Source organism: Ambystoma mexicanum, chromosome 6q (genome assembly GCF_040938575.1).
Source record: "Ambystoma mexicanum isolate Mex_15411 chromosome 6q, UKY_AmexF1_1, whole genome shotgun sequence".
In the NCBI taxonomy this organism is placed as follows: domain Eukaryota; kingdom Metazoa; phylum Chordata; class Amphibia; order Caudata; family Ambystomatidae; genus Ambystoma; species Ambystoma mexicanum.
This window is the reverse complement of record NC_090937.1, coordinates 1576833608-1576858108: the sequence shown is the minus strand read 5'-3', so window position 1 is coordinate 1576858108 and position 24501 is coordinate 1576833608. Positions and strand designations below refer to the sequence as shown.

Below are 24501 nucleotides of genomic sequence, written 5' to 3'. Positions count from 1 at the left end.
TTGGAGGTTTTTCTAATTTGCATCTCAGTTCTGTCAAAAGCAGTGGCCTACTTATGAGTTTAATGTCTTTGCTGATCATGCATATCTTTTTTTTCAGGGATTCCAAATCCCAAAAGGCTGGAGTGTAATGTATAGTATACGGGATACACATGACACAGCACCGGTCTTCAAGGATGTGGACGTTTTTGACCCAGACCGCTTCGGTCAAGACCGCACTGAAGACAAGGATGGAAGGTTCCACTATCTCCCATTTGGCGGTGGAATACGGACCTGTCTTGGAAAAAATCTGGCAAAGCTTTTCCTCAAAGCCCTAGCCATCGAACTGGCCAGCACCAGCCGATTTGAGCTGGCCACACGGACATTTCCACGTGTGATGCCGGTTCCTGTGGTCCATCCTGTCGATGGACTCAGAGTCAAATTTTTTGGACTTGATTCCAACCAGAACGAAATCATAACAGAGACAGAAACAATGTTGGGTGCAACTGTGTAACCCCCAGTGTATGTTTCCATTCTTCCCTGCCCCTGTCAGGGGAATAATGCAAAATAACAATACAAATCAAGTACAGAAACCAACAGAGAAGCTAAACAGCGACATCAGCAAAACAGCTTTTTCACAACAATCACTGCAAAATATTCTTTTATGTCTGAAGGTTTTACAAAGCTGCCAAAAATGTTGTGCTTAAACACAATGCTAAATGATATTTGTTTGGTAATTTCTAAAGTGGATTTGTGACCGTCGACCATCAGCTTCTGCTCCACAGCGACAGATGAGGAGACATCCACTGAAGCTGGAGTAAACCACGGGTGGCATGAAAGCTGAGCCTACACCATCCTTTATTCCTAATCTGGTGATCTCGACTTACACCCCATTGGGAATTTACAGTGTTAACAGATGAGATCGACAGTTCCTGTTACTGGACCTGCCTCAAAATGTCCACCTTGCTGCTTGGATTCAGCTCCACTTGTACGAGATAGTTTGTGGAGTGGAACAGCCCAACATTTGACGCTAAATGGTCATGTCCAACCTGTTACGTGGCAGGAACAATCTTCACTTCTTATGTCGTAGGACCAGGCCCATATTGCAGTACACATATACAATCTAAACCTGTCCAGCAGAAGGCTCAAAGCTAACGTTTGAGACAAATGGACAGCCCAAAGCTTACTACGAGCCAGGATCACTCTCATATTCTCATGCAATATTGGCACACTAAACTTGTCATTGTAGGGGAGCAATGCCCGCTTGTTTTTCAGTGCGTCATAATCAACCTGAAAGATGCAAGCAACGTCTTGCATTTATATGAACAGGATGCACAAATTGTCATGCAATACTGGCTGTAACAACGTTTCATACAGTGGTGTGTGACACATTTGTAATAATTAAGCTTTATAGACCCGGATGACAGCTGTAGCAGCATTATGCACCTGAAGACCGAGTTAAAGGCTTGAGCACAGCAAGAGCATTTAACGAGGTTTACTGGCCCATAATTCCTGGTTTGGCATAAAGACTGGGTCTATGAAGCTGTGTTCACTCGCTTTTGGCATTAAAATTAACATGGTTATGCACTGGCCTGTGATTAGTCCACAAATCTGCATTGACGGATGTAGGGAATTGATTGTGGTTGCACGCTGCATTTCCTCTGCTTGACTTGGAACATTGTGTGCTGTACATTCTGTGACTCAGCGGGCTATGCCAGCCTATGAAGCCTGCAGATGGTCCAATGACAGGACTGCACGAATTTTTCTAGGGCTATATTATGGATTCAGCCATGACTTGTCATTGCTACAGAGCAGATTTCCAAGTCCTTTCCCCAAGAGCGAGGTTCACTGGTTCAAAGAAATTCGTTTGACTGGTTCTCTAAGATGTGCCCTGGGCAAATGAGAAGATTTAGATGCGCACCTCTGACTTGCACCTGTTACGTTATTCTTGATTGCCAAAGACTGGATGTGCCTGGAGCTTCTGATAATCTCACATGCAAATGCAATTCACAAAGGATTGCTTGTGGATATCTCAGAGATCCTCCAGGCACCACCAGTTTGCTCCACATTTCGGGTTTGTGACTAAGCTATAAGGTAGCAGGTGAAACCCTGAAATGCCATGGCCCTCTTACGATTTGCACCAGGTCAACCCTCTGAGTATCAGCACCAGTGAATTTAAATAGGAGTTATATACATAATCACTGGTTAGCCTGTGGTTCGAGGACTGTACGTGGGGAATCCTGTTTAGAGTCCGTAAATGGCATAGATTATGTTCAGACCTAGTTGGTCTTGGCATAAGGACGTTATCAAGAAACAGGGGTCGTTATGTGTTATGCAACTGGGACTCTGCCAACCTGTCATTGTACAATTGTGTTATCTTAATTTATGATATTGCAGGGATGAGTCAACCGTATAGGCATTTTGGCAAATGTAGGCCTTGTTACAGTTTTCATATATTGGGCACTGAACATTGGTTATAATGTTACATTACAAACAGTGTCACCCACAACCACGTAGTCAACCTAGCTAATTCACACTGGTGACTATTGACCAGAAAAACTAATATGAGGGCTCCCATGGCTATTTTATCAAAGGTGGGACTCGCTGGGCCCTGCTGTAATGGAAGGATGAGGAAGAAGGGATTGAAGAGTGTACTGCGTCTCTGCCTGTTGGAGATGGAGGTGGGGATAGAGGCAGGGATAGAGTTGCATAGGCTGCTGTAAAAACCTATTGTGCCCTTCGGTTCAGGGTTCTATATTATCTGCCATGTTTAAATGCCATGCGCTAGATCAATCACAGAGCATTGAAATGTAGCTTTCTTAAAGGCTGTCCGCTATTGTCAAATCACACACTCCAGTACTCATGGTCCAGCCCTCTTCTAATTTTTCCTAATACATATCTCTATTCTTTAACCCTTCAAACTGGCTGCTAAAACCTAAGTAATTCAGATACAAAAAAAAAATTTGAAGGTACTCTTACCCACATAATATGAATGATTTTGGTAAGCAGAGGTAGTTTCTTCAAACAAAGCTTTGAGTAAACGTTCCGTAGGCATGTACTTCATTTATTTCCAGGGAAGCTACAGAGATGCAGATGTAGCACACAGCAGTAGTTTGCATCTCACTAGGAAAGCAACAAATCATAGTGTCAAAAACAATTCAGTATGGGTCCACAGGTGAACTATATCTAGAAGGAGCATGCCGTGCAATATTGTGATTGTTTACAAAGGGTCCCTTTATGGCTGTCACAGGGAGGACAAAACATTAGAATTTCCATGGCTAGGGAAGACATTGTGCCTCATTAAAAGTGAGCCAGTCCAAAAATAAAGGTGCCGGTAACAAAGTTACTGCCAACCTTTCCGGACCGGCTCACTTCAAGTCTGCCGGTAGGGGCTGTGAACTACCAGTAGGCCTGACCTACCGGTAGGTCAGGCCTCTACCGGCAGTTTTGTTACTGAAGCTTCAGGGTTCCCATTCCCATGGAGTTCTATGGGACTCCACTGGAATGAGATCTTACTGTTCCTCTGCCGCCTATGATATCCCAGGAGCACCGGGACGTCAGGCGGCGGCAGTGGTAAGGTGAGGTTTATGGTAGGCCGCTGGTATGACTGGCGGTCTACCGGCAACCTCGGAATGTGGCTCATTGTGTCTGCTCTGGCTCTAAAACGCCAAGGTATTTTTCTGAAAGGACTCTGTTTGTTCCCCCTTTTCTAGTGGTTGGTCCTGGACTTCTGCTCATGGATTTGGAAATTGGCGAGCGGATCTGATTGGTAGAAATAGATGCTGTGATTGTAAAAACACACAAAAATGCACAAACTAAATGAAATTAACAAAAAAGGTCGCACCGTTGTTGACCTTCTATCCACTGATGTTTTGCGCATGCTGAGCCAATCGTCATCAGCTAATGCTGCATCAAACAGTCCTTCTTCCGCTAGAGAAGTCGCACTTCTGCACATGGCCTAGAATCATCACAATAAAAGCTGCCCTGCTGGGTAACGAGCTCATGCTTGAAGTGATCTTTTCGAACTGTAGGACATTTTGAAACCTACCTGATTTCATTTGAAGATGAATGCTTTGACTTTAGACTGATATCTATGGCTGCTGTTGTGGGACAACCGAGAGGGGTTTACAATGTGAGAGCACCACAGTAGAGGTGGTATTTGTTACTGGAGTTTCAGCACTAGTGCAATCACCTTTCCTCAATTCCCAATGTTGCCATATAATAGCACATCTGTGTATTGTGACCCGATTCATTCATGAATATTTCTATTATTACTTTTCGAACATAATATTGTAAGAACATTCCATGCCATCTTTGTGATCTGATGTAGAATAACGCACATTCATCTTATTTTCTTCAGCCGATTTACACTGAGGAAAAGCCCAGAATTTTGAATAACGACCATTGTATTTAGAAGGATTTCTCACTGCGAAACAAATTTTAACATCCAGAAATTCGAATTTTCAACCATCTGTCTATACCACAAGGAAGAAGTAAGCCGATTTTTCCCCAGATTTAAAGATACCATTACTGTGAACAGTGCGCTTGGACTTGGGTTTGCAGCTTTCCTTATGGGGTATGCCACTAACATGATCGTTTGCTGCATACCTCATTACTATAGTCTCCTGTCCCCTCCAACCCATATTCACCCATTTACTTCTAGGACAAGAAAGAATCATATTTTGAAAGTTTAAACTACTTTTTAATACTCACATTGCATAATGTATTCCGTGGCGAAAGTACACATAAATCAGTCTACCTGTTCAGGTGTAAGAGCATTTCCTTTGTGAAAAAACTGCATATGCATTTGTATTTTATTACATGCTTATATTACACTTCTGATGGACTTGGTTCAGTGTGAATATCATATCCAGTCGGAATTTACAAACGCACATAGGTGTAACTTATGCCCTCCATAACTTACTCAAGTACACTGTCAATTAAGTCTGTAAGTCTTCACCTTTGTGAATTTGCCCCTAGTGGCTCTTCTCGGTCTCTTAACCAAGCGATAGAACACCAAGCTAAGGAAAGTGAGTTGCCTTCTTTCCAGTGGCGGATCTGCACAGGCCAAAAAAATCAACGGCCTACACTAGGTGGCATACGTGGCATCTAGTTTAACATTATGCGAGGTTCAATTGTAGGAGAATGAGCATAGCAATTCTGATGTTGTGAAGGGAAATAATCGTCTTTTCCGATAGTGTACAAGCAATGTGTTCTTATAACTGAGAAAAATTCTGCTAACAGATCTAGATCTGTCCTTTGTTTTGGTTGGCTTGGGAATATCTAGTTTACATTTCAGCGAAGGACTGCTTTCTCTTTAATGTCTTTCTTTTTAAGCAGTGCTTTGAGTAATCCTACGTACTATATGCTCACTGTCCTCTTGTGAAATTGCAATGGACAGTTAAACTAAGCAGCTGAAACATGAAATCGAAATTCAAAAATTTGCAATAGAAAAGCAACCCGTGGTGCTTTGTTTTCATTTATGCCTGAAACCAAGCGTACTACAGAAAGGTATACTGTCTGACAAACAGTGCAGTTACTGCTACCTTCTGTGATATACCGTTACTATCCAATTTGGAATATAGTAGTCTCAATGAGAAGGAACAATACTATTACTTTATAAATCTGGCATTCCAGTTGAAAGGTGTTCCTACTTCACCCATTCAGAGCTTTGTGGCCCCGCTGAAAAGTGTTGGTGCCAGCTTATACAGAACTCTGCTGAGAAGTGCTGTTACAATGAGCCATTACAATCACCCCGTACCGCACAGGAAGTGTTGGACACTTGGATAGAAAGTATATGAAGAACTCTGAGACGTACTCCATACTGTGGCCTGAAAAAGTAAAAGCGTCAAGTGCTGCCTAATAAGTGGTTGAGGAGCACTGCCCAAGCCAGTGGTCCGGAGCAAAAGGCTAGGGCCTCTAACGCGAGTGCAAGTCACCTACCACACAATAAAACCCCATGGTAGGGGCTCTGACCCTATTAGAGCTTGAGCAGTGGTCGAAAAGGACATCTCGTCTTCCTGCGGCACAGCTTGTCCATGTCTCCTTTACCAGTGCACAATGTGTGTACATCACAAAGGGAAGCTTGGAATGAAGCCTTTACAAGCATTTAGAGACTCAATTTCAAGCTTGCTGGTTAGCTTGAGAGCTGGAAGCTGTGAGAAAAAAAAGAAGGAGATTGGAATACTTGGTCCTACTGTGGTCAGAGCCTGGATTCCACAATTTTTTGCAATTGTCCTAAGAGAAGAAAGCATGCTCTGCAAAGCACCTAGAAAAGCTCAACCATCTGCGGAAGTACCAGAAGACATGCCATCACCAGACTACAATCTAAGAGGTGAAAGTAGATCAAAACAACGGAAAAAATAGGCCTTTTTCTATGTACCCAGTTTCACGAATAACATGGCAGCACATATCGGATTGTCTCTATCTCTGGACTTCAGCCAGCAACTGAAGATACTGCTATTCGGGAAACACCCTGTCACCATCTAAGTGCATGATAACTATATGGCGTATTCACCAAAGCGTTTACATAGACATTTTTTAAAACACTTCTTATTACCGAACCAAAACTGGGACACACTCCATCCACCTCAGTAGAATGAAAGGCTGAGTCACCTGTATTGGCATTCAAATCTGCATAACACACACGCATGCACGCTAACACACACACGCACAAACAAACAGATAAACACCTCAGCACTTAACTCGGCTATCATACCAGCATGCTTGCCCCTTTCTCTCTCTTGCCCCTGCCCCTCCCCTGGCTGTCCCTGCTCACCTCTCTCTTTATTGTTTCCCGTTTTTTAGCACAGGGAATCGTTGCTTGTTTCCTAGATTTGTGCTTTATAAATCAAATACATTAGCACAAGTCTAACCGTACCTGAATAAGTAGGAAATTCCTTGGCACTTCTTCAGTTCCTTCCTCAGAGTTGTAATTTGTCTGCACAACTATATCATGTCTGACTTAGTGATGCTTTGTCCTTTGAAGTGAAGTTGGGTAACCTACTAGTGAAAGAATTCAACATTGGGGGTTATCCGTGCCTTCCCTCTGATAACAAGGCACTTAAGAAAATTAAAATCGCCATTACGCTGTGAACTCGTCTCAGATGCCAAAATCAAGTACTGCTTGAAATGGAAGCATACAGCAATGTATTGTGTTTCACACTGGAGCAATCTGATCATACCAAGGCCTATTACCGCTTAGTTCAGTTTCATTCAATGAAAAGTTTTTAATGGTGTGACATAGTGCATAGTAGACTGTCATAAAACAACAACACCCGTAGAGTATAAAAAAGGAAACAGGAAGTAGTCAAATATCAGTTCTGGTAGAAATATGGTGTGTTTGACTTTTCACAAGGGGTAAGACGATTCCTGCAAAGATCTGATGCAGTTCATCCTAGAAACAACCATTCACCAGTAAATTATGTTTCCTCCAGAATGACCCACGGTGCTGAATGTTTCCTTCTAGGCCTCCTCAACTTCACCCACACCAGTAAAACCGTTTCCCCCCCACTCGAACATAGCAACGTTGTCAACTATTTTCCCCTCACTTCTGAGTAGCTCTCCAACAATCTTCCCTTTTTCCACCTGTGCGAACAATGCAGTACAAGAATATTATGCTGATTAGATGTGGGTGGTTAAAACGGGGCACAACCTAGTGAATATGATTGCCCCATTTATCCTTCACAAGACCTACGCATTATCCTGAAATACTTGCTGTCTCACACCTAGTTTATCTTAACGATTTGCACTTTGAAGTCTCCAAGTGCTGGATAACTTGTCTTCAGGAAATACAAAACACAATGGCCAGAAGTCACAAAGTCCTAAATATCAGGGTGCCTCCAAATATAACTTGTGGCAACCCCAATGGCCAACCATACATTCATGACAGATCTGCATAGCGCTGTGTTTCATCGTTAAATACATTCACATCATGGCATAGAATACTGTAAGTACCTTTGGCATGCCACAGATTACAATGTTTTTCAGATGTAGATATTTTGGTGTTCTTGACACTCGGCTGTGAATCCTAACTTTCACAAAAAGTCTAAAGACAAAATACTGTTTTAAATTCTCATTCTCAACAGCTGCTAACAGCACTTAGAGATAATTTAGTCTGGAGTGCATATATACGTTCCCGTATGCATACATACAGATATTCATAACATTCAGCAAATTGAATTGTTCAAAGAATAAACTAGCTAATCTGTTGATGCTCACATTCCTACCACATTTTAAATATATGTGTGTATTTTATATACACAGCAGGCTATACACAAAGGTCCTGAAATGACTGTAGACACTGCCTTATATGGATGCAGCTGAGAAGTTAGGCATTGGGAGACAAAGAAGGAAACAAATAATTCCCTCTGATCTATGCTGCACAGCTTTTCTACACTATTGAAAGCTCAATGAGACTGACGAGTTCCCTTTGAACATTCCTGTAGCTGTGGCAGCCATGTTGGCATAGAGGCAGTTCCTTTCTCAGAAACTGGTTCTTCTGGCAAAGCTGATACTTGCCACTCATTTAAATTAATAAGAGAGCTGGACCTTTTTACAACTTCCCAACCCTTTAATGAGAACATTGCATTTTCCCGATTATCAAGCTTTGTACTAAGCATTGCACTTGCAGTATATCAGGTCAAAATAATCCCTGCTTTTCTTAAAGTATGCATAACTAAAGCTACTTCTCCAGTTATTCCTCTTTTGTCAGTCAATCATTTTCATGTACATGAAACAACAAATGGGGGATTTGCCATTCCAATCTTTCTTCAGTTTCTGTTATCTATATACACACCACCCTCGTACGTAGATGGGTATGTTACTGCACTCATTAGCTTCTCATAGTATCCTACCATTGGATCCTTGCCACTGTTGGATCCCACAAATAGTGTACATCAGTACCATTATGGGCTGTCACAACATCCACTTTATGGAGTACAATTGCAGGGATTCCTTCAGTAAGTAATACCTCTTAGTTGTTGCCTAGAGGGGGAATGTCCTGAGTTCTCCAGGCCTGAGTTGCTATAAGTAGGCTGGCGGTACTTCAAGAATGCCGCTCCTTTGACCGTATAACTTGACTAAAAAATAAAAGTTCCTGCAATGGATTTGCAGAATAAGCACTTTGAATGTCAGAATTTGTTCCTAGCACAGTCCTTATGCTGGCTAATTCACTATATATATTATTTTATACACAACTGTCGCAGAATTTAAAAAAAGTCTGTCTTTATAAACTATTATAAGTACTATTTTTGTTATAATTATAAATAGATATTTAGTATACATTTCTTTGCGGTTAAATATTTGTTATTTAGTAAAATATGAATTGCCCTTTATTTGTAAACATTGTTCAAATATTAATATGTTTAAATCGCAGTCGTTTTTAATATTAAGAGAAGCACTTGTGTTTTTGTTGTTATAAAATGGCGCTGTGGGGACGTGTGTATGTTTTATTCCTTTCATGTGGTTTTAAATGTTTGTACATAGTATTATATGTCACTCATATTAAAATGAATGTTGTGTATTTTGTGATCTTAAAATAATCAATGTGGCTATTTTATAGACTTCCATAATAAAAGAGTGAAATCTCAATATCGTTCTCTTTTTATTTTGTAAATAATTTTTTAAGTTGTCAACGCCCCCTGTCCCGTTTTTATTCTAGAAACCTTTTCATGACCACACAAGAGTTTCTTAGCTTATACATGAATTTGAAATGTTGTCAGAGACGAAGTGACCCACAACCATTGCTCTTCCATTAGTTATTTACGTAGTGGCTACTGTACACTAAGTCCATAGTCCTCTTTCCTCCATACTCCCCTTTCCTCCATAGTTATGAGATGTAGACCCCTATGCAGATGGAAATGGAGCATGATGTAGGACAGCATTAAATTAATATGAAAACAATGTGTGCATCGTGCATGCACATGTGTGGACCAGCCTAGCACAGGTTCTCCCTCCCTCCCGGAACCTATACCAGTGTTTAATCTAGCACCATTTTTTATGGAATTATTTTAAAGGGGACGGGGGGGCAGGCTGTATTGAGGAAATGAGACTAGGAACTAGAAGTACAATAGGCACTACAGTGAGTAACCTGTTTTTACACCTATGTCAAGGACATTTATCTCCCTACTCGAGGGAGACTTCAGAACACCCCCTTATGTAGGCGGTTAGCGGAAGACACAAAGGTGAAAAAGTAAGCGAGAAAGTGATGATTACATCAAGTATGCAGAGTGGAGCATGTACCCATCCTACAGATATCCTCTAATGGCACTTGATCATGAAAAGCCACAGAAGCTGATTTCGTTCTCTCATGAAATGTGCATGAATAGCCATCAGTGGGCTTAGTTATCTCAGTGAATCATGCTATATAAAGTTGATGTCTAGCATGAAATGGAACTCTTTTCTGTCCGAGTCCCTGATGTTGCACCGCTGACTGTCACAAATCTTGGTTGTCTCAAGTCGAATTTCAAAGTACTGCTGGTATCATGAATGTGCAATTACTTTTTAGCTTCAGTTTCAAAGTTTAGGAATAACACAGGAAAGTTTATTATCTGATTGATATGGAAATCTGTCACCACCTTCAGGATGAAACAGTGTGTGTGTAATACTTCTTTGTGGAAGAGACTTCAGAACAGAGAGCCTGAATCACGTGTATTCTCTGTGCTGGCGTGATAGCGTCCAAAAGTGTCTTTTTCCAGGATAGAAAATTAATGTACATACAAGCCATGGGTTCAAATTGTTTGTGTATCAAGGAGAACCATACTGAGATCCACGATCGGATGAGGGGCCCCAACCCAAGAGGATCATCGGCTGGGATCTAAAAGTAAGGACCTCATCAATCCTTGCCTGAAGAAGCACAATCCCTCTCTGAAGACACCACTGGCAGAAGCTATTTCAGTTGCTGTTGTATTGAGGTCTAGTGGGAGATTTTCTTGCTGTCTTGATTTTCTCCATATTCTCTTGTGAAAGACTCAGGACACAACAAGTTGGGTTATCAGGACCATGTTGATGAGGGGTGGGGTGAAGATAGGATATGGCAGTCCACCAAAACTAGCTTTGAATGCAAACAAATATTATGCCTATGTAGAACCATCAGGATCATGTCGAAATCTGTGTTTGCCTTGAGGTTGTGGACCAGTTTAAAGTGGTGGAACAGCATACATGGAATTCATGTCCTTCCACGCCCATGAGAGGCTGACAGGGAAGTTGTTGTTGGACTCAATGGCAAACAGGTACAGGAAGGGGATCCCAAAAGGTTTTAAAAAAAGTTTCACTGCACTGTCCCCTAATTCACACTTGTGTAAATCTTGGGTGAGCAGGGAGTTTGCTCTGACATTAATCTCATGCACCAGGTGGGTGCCACCAAAGAGATGTTTTGTGAATGGCCCATCTACACAACTTTCACAACTCGTGAGACCATGTACCTACTTGTTTGTTCACATAAACATTGCTGCCATGTTTCCCATTTAGATTATCACTCTTTAGCTCTTGATAGAGCGGAGGAAGGCTCCAAGAGCTAGAAAGATGGCAATGAGGTCCAGCACATTTATATGTGAAATCTGGTCCCAAGGGTCAAGCACCTATATGTGGGCCAGGGTGACCCCCACCCCGCCGATTGAGGGAGGAGTCAGTTACTATCAACACAGAAGGATTGGGTTCAGAGACGGACACTCTAGTCATGAGCATAGATCTGTCAATCCACCAGAGAATTTGACTATGATAGTAAGACAATGTTGGACTGAGAACATGATTCCTGCTCCCAGATGTTCAGTATGTTTTCATTCCCATGTGTTCTTCTCATGTATAGCCTGTCATGTCTCACTACTGTAATACTGTCAGAGGTGAGGTCCATCACTGCCGTGGTCTTTAGCCTTTCAGCCTCCATCCTGTGGATGGTTTACACTTTGTCCTCCTGGGCAAACATAAGACAAAGCTGATGTTCAAATCTGATAGGGCCAGAATGAGAGTCGATGTACTGACATTCACTGGTAAACCCAAGGAGGACACAAGGACCATGGCTGCCCAAAGAGCTACTTATGCCACCTGTGATTTAGAGGCCGGAATCAGTCAATCATTGAGTTAGGGGAAGTTGTGACTTCACCCCTTCTTCTAGTGAGCTGTGACCACCGACATCATTTTGGTAAACACCTGGGGTGCAGAGCTGAGGCTAAAAGGGAGAACTCCCAGCTGATAGTACTGGGCTTGGGTGCCACATGAATTTGCGATAAGAAAGTTAAATGGAGTACATGCATGAAGGCGTCCTACCGATCCAGAGTGTAGCAGGGAGGAGAGAATTTGCCCTGGGTTGGCTGTGTTCAACTTCTTCATTGAAAGAAAGAAGTTAAAATAAAATCTAAATGGTCGAGTATGGTGGGTATACATGCTTTTCCATGAAGAAAATGCCTTCAGAGCCCTGGATGGTGACCCCTTCCCTATTACCCTAATCCCCAGTCATTTGGCAATCTCTGATTCAAGATTTGATTAAACCTGTTGATGGTGGGAGTAGGAAAAAGGAGAGTAGTTAATTTAATTCCTGTTGTGGCCACCTTTTGATACTCTAACCCTGAAAATGGTGGCTAAACTCCTTAGGTTGAGGCCCATCAATGTGTTACCTTGGCGCTGGTGATGGAAGAGCAGAAGAACCCATTTGTTGTCTTTTGTTTCATCGATTTTGATGATATTGATTATTCACTTCAGCTCTAATCTGGGATCCTGATTGGAAGCCAGTATAGCCACAAAAAAGTGAGCTTGCATTTATGGTGCTTGATTTTCCTTTTGTGATGACCTCATCTGTGGGGGAGTGGAGGAACAGATGTCCTCTGGCCACCAAGTCCCCCTGTCTGGCTGCCGCCTGGCCACCAAGTCCCCCTGTCTGGCTGCCGCCCATAACATGTCCAAAGAGCTGCCTGTTTTATCTGAGATGCCTATAAAGAAGCCTCCTGATTGTCCTCTGGAAGATCATGAGTGACGGTGGTCATTTCCCGTCATTACCTATAGCTAGATATATTTTCTTCCTATTGTGCCAAGCCTTTTCTTGTCTGTTTACAGGGGCTAAAGCTGGTAGTAGCGGAAGGTACTGGTGTCCCCATGATTTCGTCCAGGGCTGCCACCACGACTGCTGTTTGAGCCAGAGGATGAACTCCTACACAAAGACTCTCTTTTTCATGCAGCTGTTGGTGGCAGTCCCTGTAAGGGGATGTCTCACAAAAAAATCAGCAAGTCAGGCTGCAGTGCACACTGTACATTCCTGCCTCATGTAACCACTACCAGAAGGCCCATTTAAAACGTTTCTGGTTGTGGGGGCTGTAGTCCGAATTGCGTTGCCCAAGTAAATACCTACTAAAGGCCTTTATCATAGACACAAGATCCTGGTCATCTCTAGGTCCATCCTCTGAGGTAATGTCCCATTCTAAAGAATGGGTTAGGAGGAGGTGGTGTGGCAGATCTAGCAAATGAAACAGGTTGATATTTCACTTGGGGCAGCTGCTAAAAGTCTGGTAACTGGTGGTGGAGGTGAAAATGGTTCTTTGGGGACATGAGCTGATGTAGTAACCATCAAAGCAATGAGGTTCCCTAAGGAGGAGCACATGGGATGCAACATAATTATTTATCTAAATGTATAGAATAATGTTTCCCCTTGCTGTCAAGCCCTGTTGCTTGAGATGGGAACTTAAGAGAGAGCCCGTAAGTGGGTCAATCTTTCATATAGGCAGCAGGGGACTCCTGCAATTGGGATATTCTGGTGTAGAGGTAGAGGAAAATTCCTTGCCCATAGCTATAGAGGATGACCAGTCGATCCTCAGTTGAAAGTCAAGCAATGTGTGGTTCCTGGCTCTGAGTCCCTGTGGCGCATGGGGTGACTCTGTTATGGTTGCTTGCATTGATGATGGGGCTACCGTTCACAGCATGCTATGTAGGAGTTCTTGGGGCACAATCAAGAGCCACCGAAGCGTACTAAGTCTACATGTAGTCCTGCATACTGGAGATGCTAATGTGAATATTCTGAAATAAGAACCTCATAACTGTCAAAGCCTCCTCTATTAAGTCCTATGAGCGTCCCTCGAAGGCATTTCAGCATGTGGCTGGGCGTGACCAACATGTGACAATCGACTCGCACACTGGTTCTAGGTGGGGCAATATTTTGGTCCACCCAAATATTCCACCCTATCTTTTTCCCTTTCTAGGGCTGGCCGGTAAAAACCACATGTAAGCTGTCAATGCATATCTACACCCCAAGCCTCAACTGAAGCACCAAACGCTCCCCAAATTAGTATATATTTCTCATTGTCTAAAGGTGTTATTGTTATTGTGAGTGTTGCTGTGTGGAATCTGTCAAATAAAAATATCAGTGATCATTCTAATGTGTCCACAATGCTCTATGATTTAATGCAAAGTAGGCACGTGCAATTTGGTACTCATCCCTTTCTTATAGGTGGATCATTTACAGAATTAGTGTAATTTACCAACTGGGGCTTATTTTAAAAGCGTCAGTGCTGTGATATAATTTTTAAATGAGATATGCCAGTCATTGCATTTATTCTGCAGCTCAGGGGCATTCTAAAAATCTATTGCAGTCAGACTTGGAGACAGGGTGAAGTAGTTTTCCGTTTCCTTATTTCTGCTCCACCCTAAAACTACCTAGTTGTATGCTTTCATGAGATTGTAATGCAGGCGTCAACAGTAAAGTATTCCCACTGAAGCCACCTGCATTTTTAGCACAAGCTAAAAGCAGGCGTCTTAAATAGGACTCCATTTAAAAGGGATCATTTTCACATGGCTTTGACCTAGTTTACAAAAACAAAAGTAAAATGAAAGAATAAAGGTGATTTTGCCTGTGTTCACTTTTTCCCTTTTCACTCCGTTCTGCAACAGTGGAAACATGCATGGTAAGTCCTAGATGCATTTAGCACTTTTGACAAAATCAGCCTGATTAATTGTAGGCGAAAGAAGGGAGTGGATAATATTTGTGGGAAATTCTGCTTTAACAAAAGAGCTAGGCGCAAGCAACCCAACATAACCACGCACTGTACCTAATTCACTGACTGACTAGTGGATAACACTCATTGCTGGGTCCTACAGCCAAATTAGACCAATTTACCAAATATGCTCATAAGTATTAGATAGCGAGGGGTAGGTGCACTGAATATTCATCACTCCCTTCTTTCCGTTTTCTCTTCCAGTTAGATGGTGCAACCACCTTACACCGAACTAGTCCACCATTATGTCAACATATTGCATTAATAGAGACAAGGATACTAGAGCCCACATTACTGCTAGAGGCAGTACAGAAAATGCCTTTAGAAATAGATCAACGCATGATGAAACACTACGCGGAAACTGTGTGAATCTAGAAAGTCTCTCAATTAGGGAAATTAACAAATACTATGAAAGAGCATCAATGCAGAATGACTTGGAGAACGACCAACTGCCGCGTGGTTTAAGAATCCTAATCTTTACAAATTTTAATAATACAGAGGACTCAGACCTTGCAGAAGAATGAGAATCAACCTATGGAACTACTCACATGAAACGCCGACAGGGAGCACAAAAGGGTAGAAACAGAAATGCAAAAAATGTAAAAAGATATCCTGGAAATTGATGTACCAGAGGCAACCAAAAAGAAAAACTTTAACATCATGGATACAATTCAGAAAAGGCCATCAAGCCGAGGAGAAACTAAGAAAAACGAGAAAATCATCTAAAGACGACAGGGATTATAGCCAGGACAGAGTCTATACCTTTCAGCAGAAATATGATGATAAAAATTAACCATACTCGCGCACTAGCGCTTCAGGAGCATCACCAGCCAGTTCATACATGTTGTCAGGTTCCAGGGTTCTAGAGCTTATTTTTACTATTATGGGTGGTGGTTAAGTCAAGTACAATACAATACTTCCCTCACTTCAGAATAGACAGCTGTTGTTCTCCCAATCCATGATGGTGAACTTCCTGATCTGAAATGATTGGCTACAGACTTCTACAGACTATTGTGATGCAGTTTGGAACCTCTGGAGAGGTTCTAAACTGCCTTTCATTCAAGATCAGCCAATAAACGGTCACAGCGATTTACAGCCCCAGCTATACCTGAAGAAACTAAATAACTGAAGACACATCTTTTAAGGATAACCTTCAGGAAAAGTCAGAGATATGTCAGATAAGTGACAGTGAGGAAAATCAAAGTTGTGTTTGTGAATGCTTTGTAACTTAAAAAGAAACTATTTGCAAACTGCATGTTCTGTGTAAATTCTCAATCTACTTAAGGAAGTTTAAGACTATCTTCTACTGTAAGGATGAACTGTTCATTACTTTAATAGTTGTATATAAGGTGTAATTCTACAGTTTTTGGAAGTGCGCGTAAGCATCAGTTGCAGAAGTGTACGTTTGATTTCCTGAAGTAATGAGCAAAGCTTATGAAGGAAAGCGTTCTGTTTTTTCTTTGTGCGTCGGAGCTTCCTTCGCGTTCGAGGAAAGTACCTAGCAGCGTGCCCAGTGTGCCGGTCCTGAAGAGAGAGCTGAGCTGTGTCTGGTGAAATCCAGTAGTGGTGTGGCGTAGCATTCTAATAGTAACCAGACGACGGAACACGAATACAGGCTGAGATACCAGAGGCACGGAACGTGTTCGGTGCGTGGCTTGTGGAAAGCCGTTTATTTCCAGCTGCGCAGCGCCTGTCACGTACGCTGCATGTGAGGAGCGATTCCGGGAACTTCCTCTTCTTCTGTGAGTCAGTTACCAGGTACGCGCAAGTAAATTATTTGTTGAAGGTACGCACGTGCGCAACCAATGTTAAAATTACAATAATTATTTCTGAATGGAAGTAACAAAGTAAAAACAAAGAACAAAGGCATACCAGCACGTTAGAAGGCAATTTCAAAGACTATGGAGAAAGCTAAGCAAGCATAGAAGCTACTTGAGAAACAATTTAGTTAGGAACGTACACCAGGTTATATAGTTGTTGATTATTAAATGCCAATAGTTTAGAGCTACAGTTATATATAAATTTCAATAAGGAATTGAGAACAGTAGAAAATAAGAACTAGAGACTGCATTTAGACTCAGGTAAGAGAGCAGAGAAAGTTCCTAAAAGAAATAAAAAGTGAATTGGAATTCAGAAAACAATATAGAAAATTTGAGAGTTCATCTCAGAGATAAGAAGATGCAGTCACAGTGAGCATATTACTCAGCAGGTTTGGGACTTATTGTTAGTGGCAGCAGTACAAGAAATCCTAAGCACCAAAAGGCCACTAAGCTTGAAGCAGAGGTGGTCGGGTAACTTGAGGGTCATGAGTGGAAAAATAAAAAGTTCAGTGCAGATGTAATTTCTGAATGCTTATTTAAGATTTATTTGCAGGTTTTCCAGTGTTCCACGAGTTAAGGAGACCGGAGGGATCCTGACCGTTTGTTATTTTTTCCACTTTCCCCCGATCTGGTCAATCAAGTAGTTGTACAATTGACTGCTAAGTTGACTGGTTTGGAGGATTGGGTGGGCTATTGTTTGCTCCTGCAGGAATTTCGGCGCTGGGACCTGATACATGGATAGTGAAGGTGAGAACCCCTCAGCTTCTTATACGAACCAAATAGACAATCTAAGAACTACAAAAAGAGTTTTAGTAAGAACAAATCATGAGACAACACTACTGCAATAGATTAACAAATGGAAAACAAGTAAGATACCAGCACCCGGTAGGACAAAATATTACAATTTCAAGATACACAACAGAGGTTGTAGGGGGAGAGGAGGAGGAAGAAAGAGGAGTAGGTGGAACTAAACCCGGGATGCAAACCCGACTGAAACACAGGAGGGAGGTGACGGAAAGGAGATAAACCTAGTCCTTAACCTATCTAACAAAACCTTGGATGACACAGATATGAAAGAATTGAACAAGGGCCTTTCGTTTGCACCCAATGTGGATACAGATTATACTAATCTGCAGATTGACACATTCAAATGTATACGTAAACTCAAATTAAAAAAATGATTCTACAACCTGGAACCACCCAGAGAAGAAGAGACACCAGATGCACCAATCAGTGCGCTTTCCTTAAGAAATCTAACGGAATGACAACACTTCTAAACTTGGAAGACAATTTATAGATATCAGATGCAGACCTAGTTAACTAGCTGGGCATACACAGCAATGCACTAAGGGAAAGCCAACTGAAATCTAAATCTAAATTCATCGCAATCATCCAACAGGTGAACTGCATTGATGCCTCCCATAAGGCGATTACAAAAGATATAGAGATAATGATAGACAAAAGTCACACTGCCATAGGGAAGCTAACAACAACCTTTATATGAAAGATAGGCTATTAACAAACTAAAATCAGACAAGGAAATAATAATTAAAGAGGCAGACAAGGGAGGCAACATTGTGATTCTCAACAGATGTGATTGCATCAAGATGGCTAATGAATATCTGGCAACACCAGGATGTTATAGTGAAGTGAGCACAAGTTTCAGGATCCACACAATACAAAATTTGAAAACTCTAGTTTGCAAATGGGTCACCAAACAGTTGGATAATGATGATCAAATATCGTTTCTTATAATCGACAAACCAAGGATACCAATAATCTACTTCCTGCCAAAAGTACACAAGGAATATGCTAACCTTCCAGAAGTAAGGCCCATTTATAGCGGCATTGGTTGGGCCACAGAGAACTTATCCAAATATATAGAGACTAACATTAGACTAGAAGTCTACAAATTGGACTCATACACCAGGGACACCTTGCATGTGCTAGAGAACGTCGGAAGAATAGAATGGAAAGATCACTACATACTGGCCACCATGGATGTTAAAAAGACATATATACATCCATAAAGCACACTCTGGCACTTAACACCATTGATTACACCTATCAGAATATCTGGGCACCCCACTACAGAATAACTGGCTCTCCACCCACGACAAAGTCCTTCTAAAAACTCTATCATTGACATACAAATCTCTCAACAATGCCACACCTATCTACTTGGCTGAAAGATTACACAAAAAGACATCTACTAGACCAACAAGACTCATGAACAAAGATCGCCTCATCATACCGAGCTTCAAAAGAGCCACTATTGGAGGGAACAGCTTCCCGGTGCAAGCGTCCAAACTTTAGAACACCCTGCCTCCAAGCCTTAGAGCAGACCAAACTTATCACAAGTTTAGAATTAATGCCACTACATGGCTAAAATCCCAAAACCAACATGACTAACCTCTTGCTCACCGCTTCAACACTCGTACGATATTCTTTGTATATTCTGTACATTGGCCAGCAAATATGTTCTCCCTGTATATATATATATTATTTTCACCCTTATGTATATATGTATCATTGTAACTGCTGTAACCAAGCTTCGCATATACTTGTAACCGCTGTGCCCTGTTACCCCCGGGTATGGGCGCTTTATAAATAATAAACAAACAAACAAACAAACTACCTATTCATTGAAATGTTGAAAGAACTACTGGCATTTGTCTTGATTAACAATGTTTTCCTATTTAAGGATGCATCATTTCAACAAACTAAAAGAATTGCAATGCGCATATGCTTTGCCCCAGCCAAGGGTAATCTATTTGTGGGAGAATTTGAGGACAAGCATGCATTTAGACTAACATTAATATCTCAGAAAGTAGTCAAATGGCAAAGTATATTGATGACAGCCTGATCGTACGGAATGGAAATGAGGGGGAACTATGCAAATTCTGTGACTACCTGAATGCCAATAGTTTTGACCTCCAATTTGCGATAGAAATGAACCGCCAGGAGGTAACATTCCTTGACCTATACAACTATGTAGAAAATGGAACGCTACATACTAGAACGTTCTGCAAAAAAACAGAGGTTAACGCTAACCTACACGTAGACAGCTGCCACATGAGAAGCAACATCAAAAATATACCAATAGGGGAGTTCACGAGGGCTAGAAGAAATTGTAGCAAAGACAGTACATTCAACACAGAATATAGCATCACCAAAGAGAGATTTCTATCGTGAGGTTAACCCAAGGAATGTGTAAACACAGCTAGAACCAGGGTTAAAAGTAAGCAGCGCTTGGAATACCTAACCCCTAAACCCAAGAAGACAGATGAAGATAAAGACAAAGTGAGAAAGATCACGCAATGCTCAAAAAACAAACAGACAGTTCGGAACATAGTCCAGAGGAATTGGCATCTACTGAGATTAGACCCGGACCTAAGGGACTACCTCTCAGAGAAACCAATGATTACTTATACTAAAGCCCCAACATTGAGGACACAACTAAGCCCCAGCTTCATGGAAACTGCCAAACCCACATTTCAGTCTAGTTTACTGACCGGAAACACTGTCAAAGGGTTTTACAAATGTGGGAATTGCAATCTGTGTGAATATGCCCTAAACAACATGCAAAGATATAATACCACCAATGGATGCACCATAAAAATACAAGAATGTAGAATATCTATGTGATTTACATTATCATATGTTTGTGTAACAAAATGTATATGGGCAATACAATTTGGGTGCTCAGAACAAGGATTAGGGAACAATTGAGGAACCTGTGCACACCAGAATATAAATCAGCACTAGTAGAACACTAGCAAAAGGGGCACTCTAAAGACAAGAAAGAAGACATAAAGTTCTTTGGGGTGAAACAACTGGCTAATTTAGACATAGCAGCTCTCTTCTGCTGGTCTACCAAGTGTACAATGTCCTTCACAACCATTATGTAAAAGTCACCAACTTCAAATGCATGCAGAGTGATAACTGCGTGGCTACATTATGTTGTAGTGGCTGTGATGAAGGCCTACGCTGTTGGGTGCAGGTGTGGTGAACGGTATGTAGGAGGCTGTGTGCATTGGCCATGTTTTACATGTGTGCTGCTGAGCACGTCCTTTCATGCTGCCATATTTTACAGCACTTCCTAAAGCAAGGTTCTTCTAAGGGCCTAACCATAGCAAACGCAAATGCTGACATGTGGCTTCCTATTGTGCAACAGGGGCAATGAATGCTATTGTACACATAGCAGCTCACTTCTGCTGCTCTACCAACTCTACAATGTCCTCCACAACCATTGCATAGAAGTTACCAACCTGACTTGCATGCAGACTGATAAGTGCATCACTGCATTGCATTGTGGTGGCTGTGAAGAATGCCTAGCCTGTTGTGTATGTAGCGTACGGCCTGCGGCCTTCAGCCATACACCCAGGCCTTGCCGACACCCACCACGGATATGCACAGTTATGCAGGTGAACATGCAGGCATGCACAAAGGCAACATAGGCACCAGCACGTCTACCCAACTTCTACACCCTAAAGCAGGAATGCAAGCACACATGTTCAACTTCCCATAGTACACAAACATACCACAGGATTTGGCACCACTACCCATTTCCAATCAGAAACCATTGTAATAATGCCAAACAAACAACACAATCGTCACAACATTGGTCCTGCTCTCCACATTGTACTACACGCATACAAACTGTACTGCAAAGTTAATTTCAACACTTACTAATCTGCGCAATGCACACTACACAAGCACATGTACAAACCTTTTGCACCGTAACCTCTTCCATATTTACGCTATTGCATTAGTGCACCCAGTGGCCACAGTACATGACTGGTCACTGCAGCATCTCCACCCATACACCGACAACTCCCAGATGTTCTACCAATCACCACACCCATACAACCAACAATGTGTGCAATGCCAAAACAACACACACAAAGCGACAATGTAGCACCAACTTTCAATCAGTCGACATACCATTTCAACCAGTGGACATACTTTTCTGTGCAAGGGCTGCAGCCATGCATTAAAGGGGCTAAGGACTTACCACACACAGCACACCATGGTACACCCTATCTGTAAATGTCATACACAGAAGATTCCAGAAACACTGCGCCAAAAGAGTCCAAATTAGAATTGCAGTTTTGCATTTAATTTTACACATGAAGTCAGCCTGACACGTGTTTGGAGCTATCCAGCTCTTCTTCTGAGGCTGATATGACAAAATTAACAAACAGTTCTTGAATTTCAACATAAATAATAAGAGCGACAAATCATAATTGGGGTCCCCAGTGGGTAATATCAGGGTAGTTACACCACATGATATATAGCAATACATCTCAAAAACCAGTTTACATAGGACCAAATTATCAGCAAAAACAGAAATTATACATTTTAGAATACTTACATAGTTTGCGGAGATAACAGCAACCAAATGATGTACAGTGCAATCAAAAATAACAAACAAGGAGACAAAAAGGGATAAATATACACAAAGTTTGCATTAATGTAGAACTCCATTAGGTACAGCGTGACCAGCTGGTTACTTCTGACAATTTAAAGACGTGAAAATAATTCAAACTGTACCTTTCGTGATAGCATAGCTCACAACGTAACTCTATTAACGGTAGAAGTTACCAGACCAGGGTAACAAATACTGAAATATATAGAAAAATAATTAAATAAAGATTTATGCCACATCTAGCTGTCCAAAACAGAACTAATTCCAGTTATTATATAGCAAAGGTAAAATTACCATGATGCGTAATCGTCATAACAATTAAGAAACAAGTGAATTGTAAAATATCCGGGTCCTACCTCTTACGCTTTGCATTTGCGGGTAACTCTAAATGTGCAGAGAACAATTTCTTTAAATTAGACTCCCATTGTAATACCAGTCAGACAACACTATTCAATATATACAGAGTCCATTGCCAGAATCTATTGGGTTCAACGTGTGTTGCAAATAACAATGTAAACCATTATGGTTGAAACTCAAAATTTAGAGAATATATATGCACAACAATAACATGTGGATAGCCTTCTATCCGTGTACTAATAACTAGGCATCAAGAAATCTGTGCTGTAAGGTGACTCTCCTATACAATCTACTTGACAGCGCTATTGTGCAAACCATTTCCACTAGTAGAGCGAAAAACGAACTGTCTTAGTACTTAATTAAGGTTTGTCTGGCTAAGGGATCGTAAATAAAATCGCCGACCTGACAGAAGCAATTGATTCGGACTGCAATGTCCTCGAGCGCCAACCTGCATCGGCATGTGAGGATCACTAAAATAAAGTAAAGGAAGGACTAAGTGTGTAATGCAAAGGCAAATAATGCGGTCAAGCCGTTCCGCCATCTTATGTGATTTTGTATATTAGTCAAAGTAAAGCTGTCGTGGTCTGTCCTCCAATACACCATGGCACCGTTTACCAAAACCTTTGACGCAGAGCACGCTTACCTCCAGCCAACCACCAGCCGCGTCGAATGTTCGCTGATAGCATGGCATACCGCAGGCCAATGAGACTTCGATTCGCCGAGCAAACAGGGAAATGGGTCAGCGGACCGGCCTCCGATATCACTATTTTTTTGGGATGTCAATTTCAGTTCTTTTCAACAAAAGTACTGGTCCGATTTCCACCAAACACACAAAAGCACGCTTTCTGACCCAAGCCCCCGTTCCTAACGCAAATTTGGTGCATATCCGTCCAGCCGTTTGGGCTGTAGCCATGCGCAAAGTTTTTGCCCATTCAGATTATGGAAAAAAAATGTTTGGGACCCCCCCTATAACTCTGGTCCCCCCTGCACGAGGCCACACCCAATATGATGAAATAATTCAGAGCCGGCCATATACTTCTTTTGCAAAGTTGGTGAGGATTCCTCCAGGGGGAGCGAAGTTATAAGCTTCCGAAAAAGTGCTCTTCCTATGAGTTTAGCAACTTAACCATAACTACACGGCCACTACCGTGGGCCATTCAATATATATATATATATATATATATATATATATATATATATATATGAGGAACAGCAGAGTGGGGTGTACTCTAGTTTCCTGCACAGTTAACCTACTCAGCCACTGGTGTTCTCCTCCTACCGGTTTCTGTGCTCTTCATATCATCTGGGAGGCAGTCTTTGTTTGCAGCTCACAGCAAGTGAAGGTGTTCACAATCAATGATGATTCTGCTGCAAGGACTTCTGGCAGCTGTAGTAATCAGGTTTGCAAGGAACAAGCTCACACCCAGTCCCACAGTGGGGAAAGGGGGAGAGTGGCCCACAGTGAGGCACGTGTCACTCCGGTGCAGCATCCTATTAGATTGTGAAGATTCCACCCTTCAGAAATCGAAGAAATATGATGAACAGGAGAGAGGGGTGCACTCTAATTCCCTGCACAGTTAACCTACTCAGCCACTGGTGTTCTCCTCCTACCGGTTTCTGTGCTCTTCACATCATCATGGTGTCAGTCTGGACAACCACATACCCCCAAATAAACGTGTTGCAAAAAAATGAGTTTACATATGTTCTTAACTTGTAGGTATTTACATGTATATGTACTGTTCATGAACAGTTATTAAAATCTGTATTTTAAAATAAATATTTACCACACTGCTACCCATATATATGTAGATATATTTATACATATATATTTTTTTAATGTTTATATCCGCGTCCACGGCTATGCACAGCAACGACTGAGGGGGCAGTGATAACCCGTGTGTGGGAAATGAGCCAATAGAACATCTACATCCTTTGACATTGC

General features: G+C 41.7%; 1 protein-coding gene across 1 annotated transcript in view; it reads left to right on the top strand.

The window, feature by feature from the left end:
* CYP26B1 (cytochrome P450 family 26 subfamily B member 1) overlaps positions 1-9567 on the top strand; it is a 131579-nt gene extending 122012 nt beyond the window's left edge. Inside the window, exon 6 of the mRNA XM_069632298.1 lies at positions 98-9567. Within this exon, the coding sequence (XP_069488399.1) occupies positions 98-490 (393 nt within the window). The 3' untranslated portion in view covers positions 491-9567. The remainder of the gene's footprint in view (positions 1-97) is intronic.
* The last annotated feature ends 14934 nt before the right edge of the window (positions 9568-24501 follow it).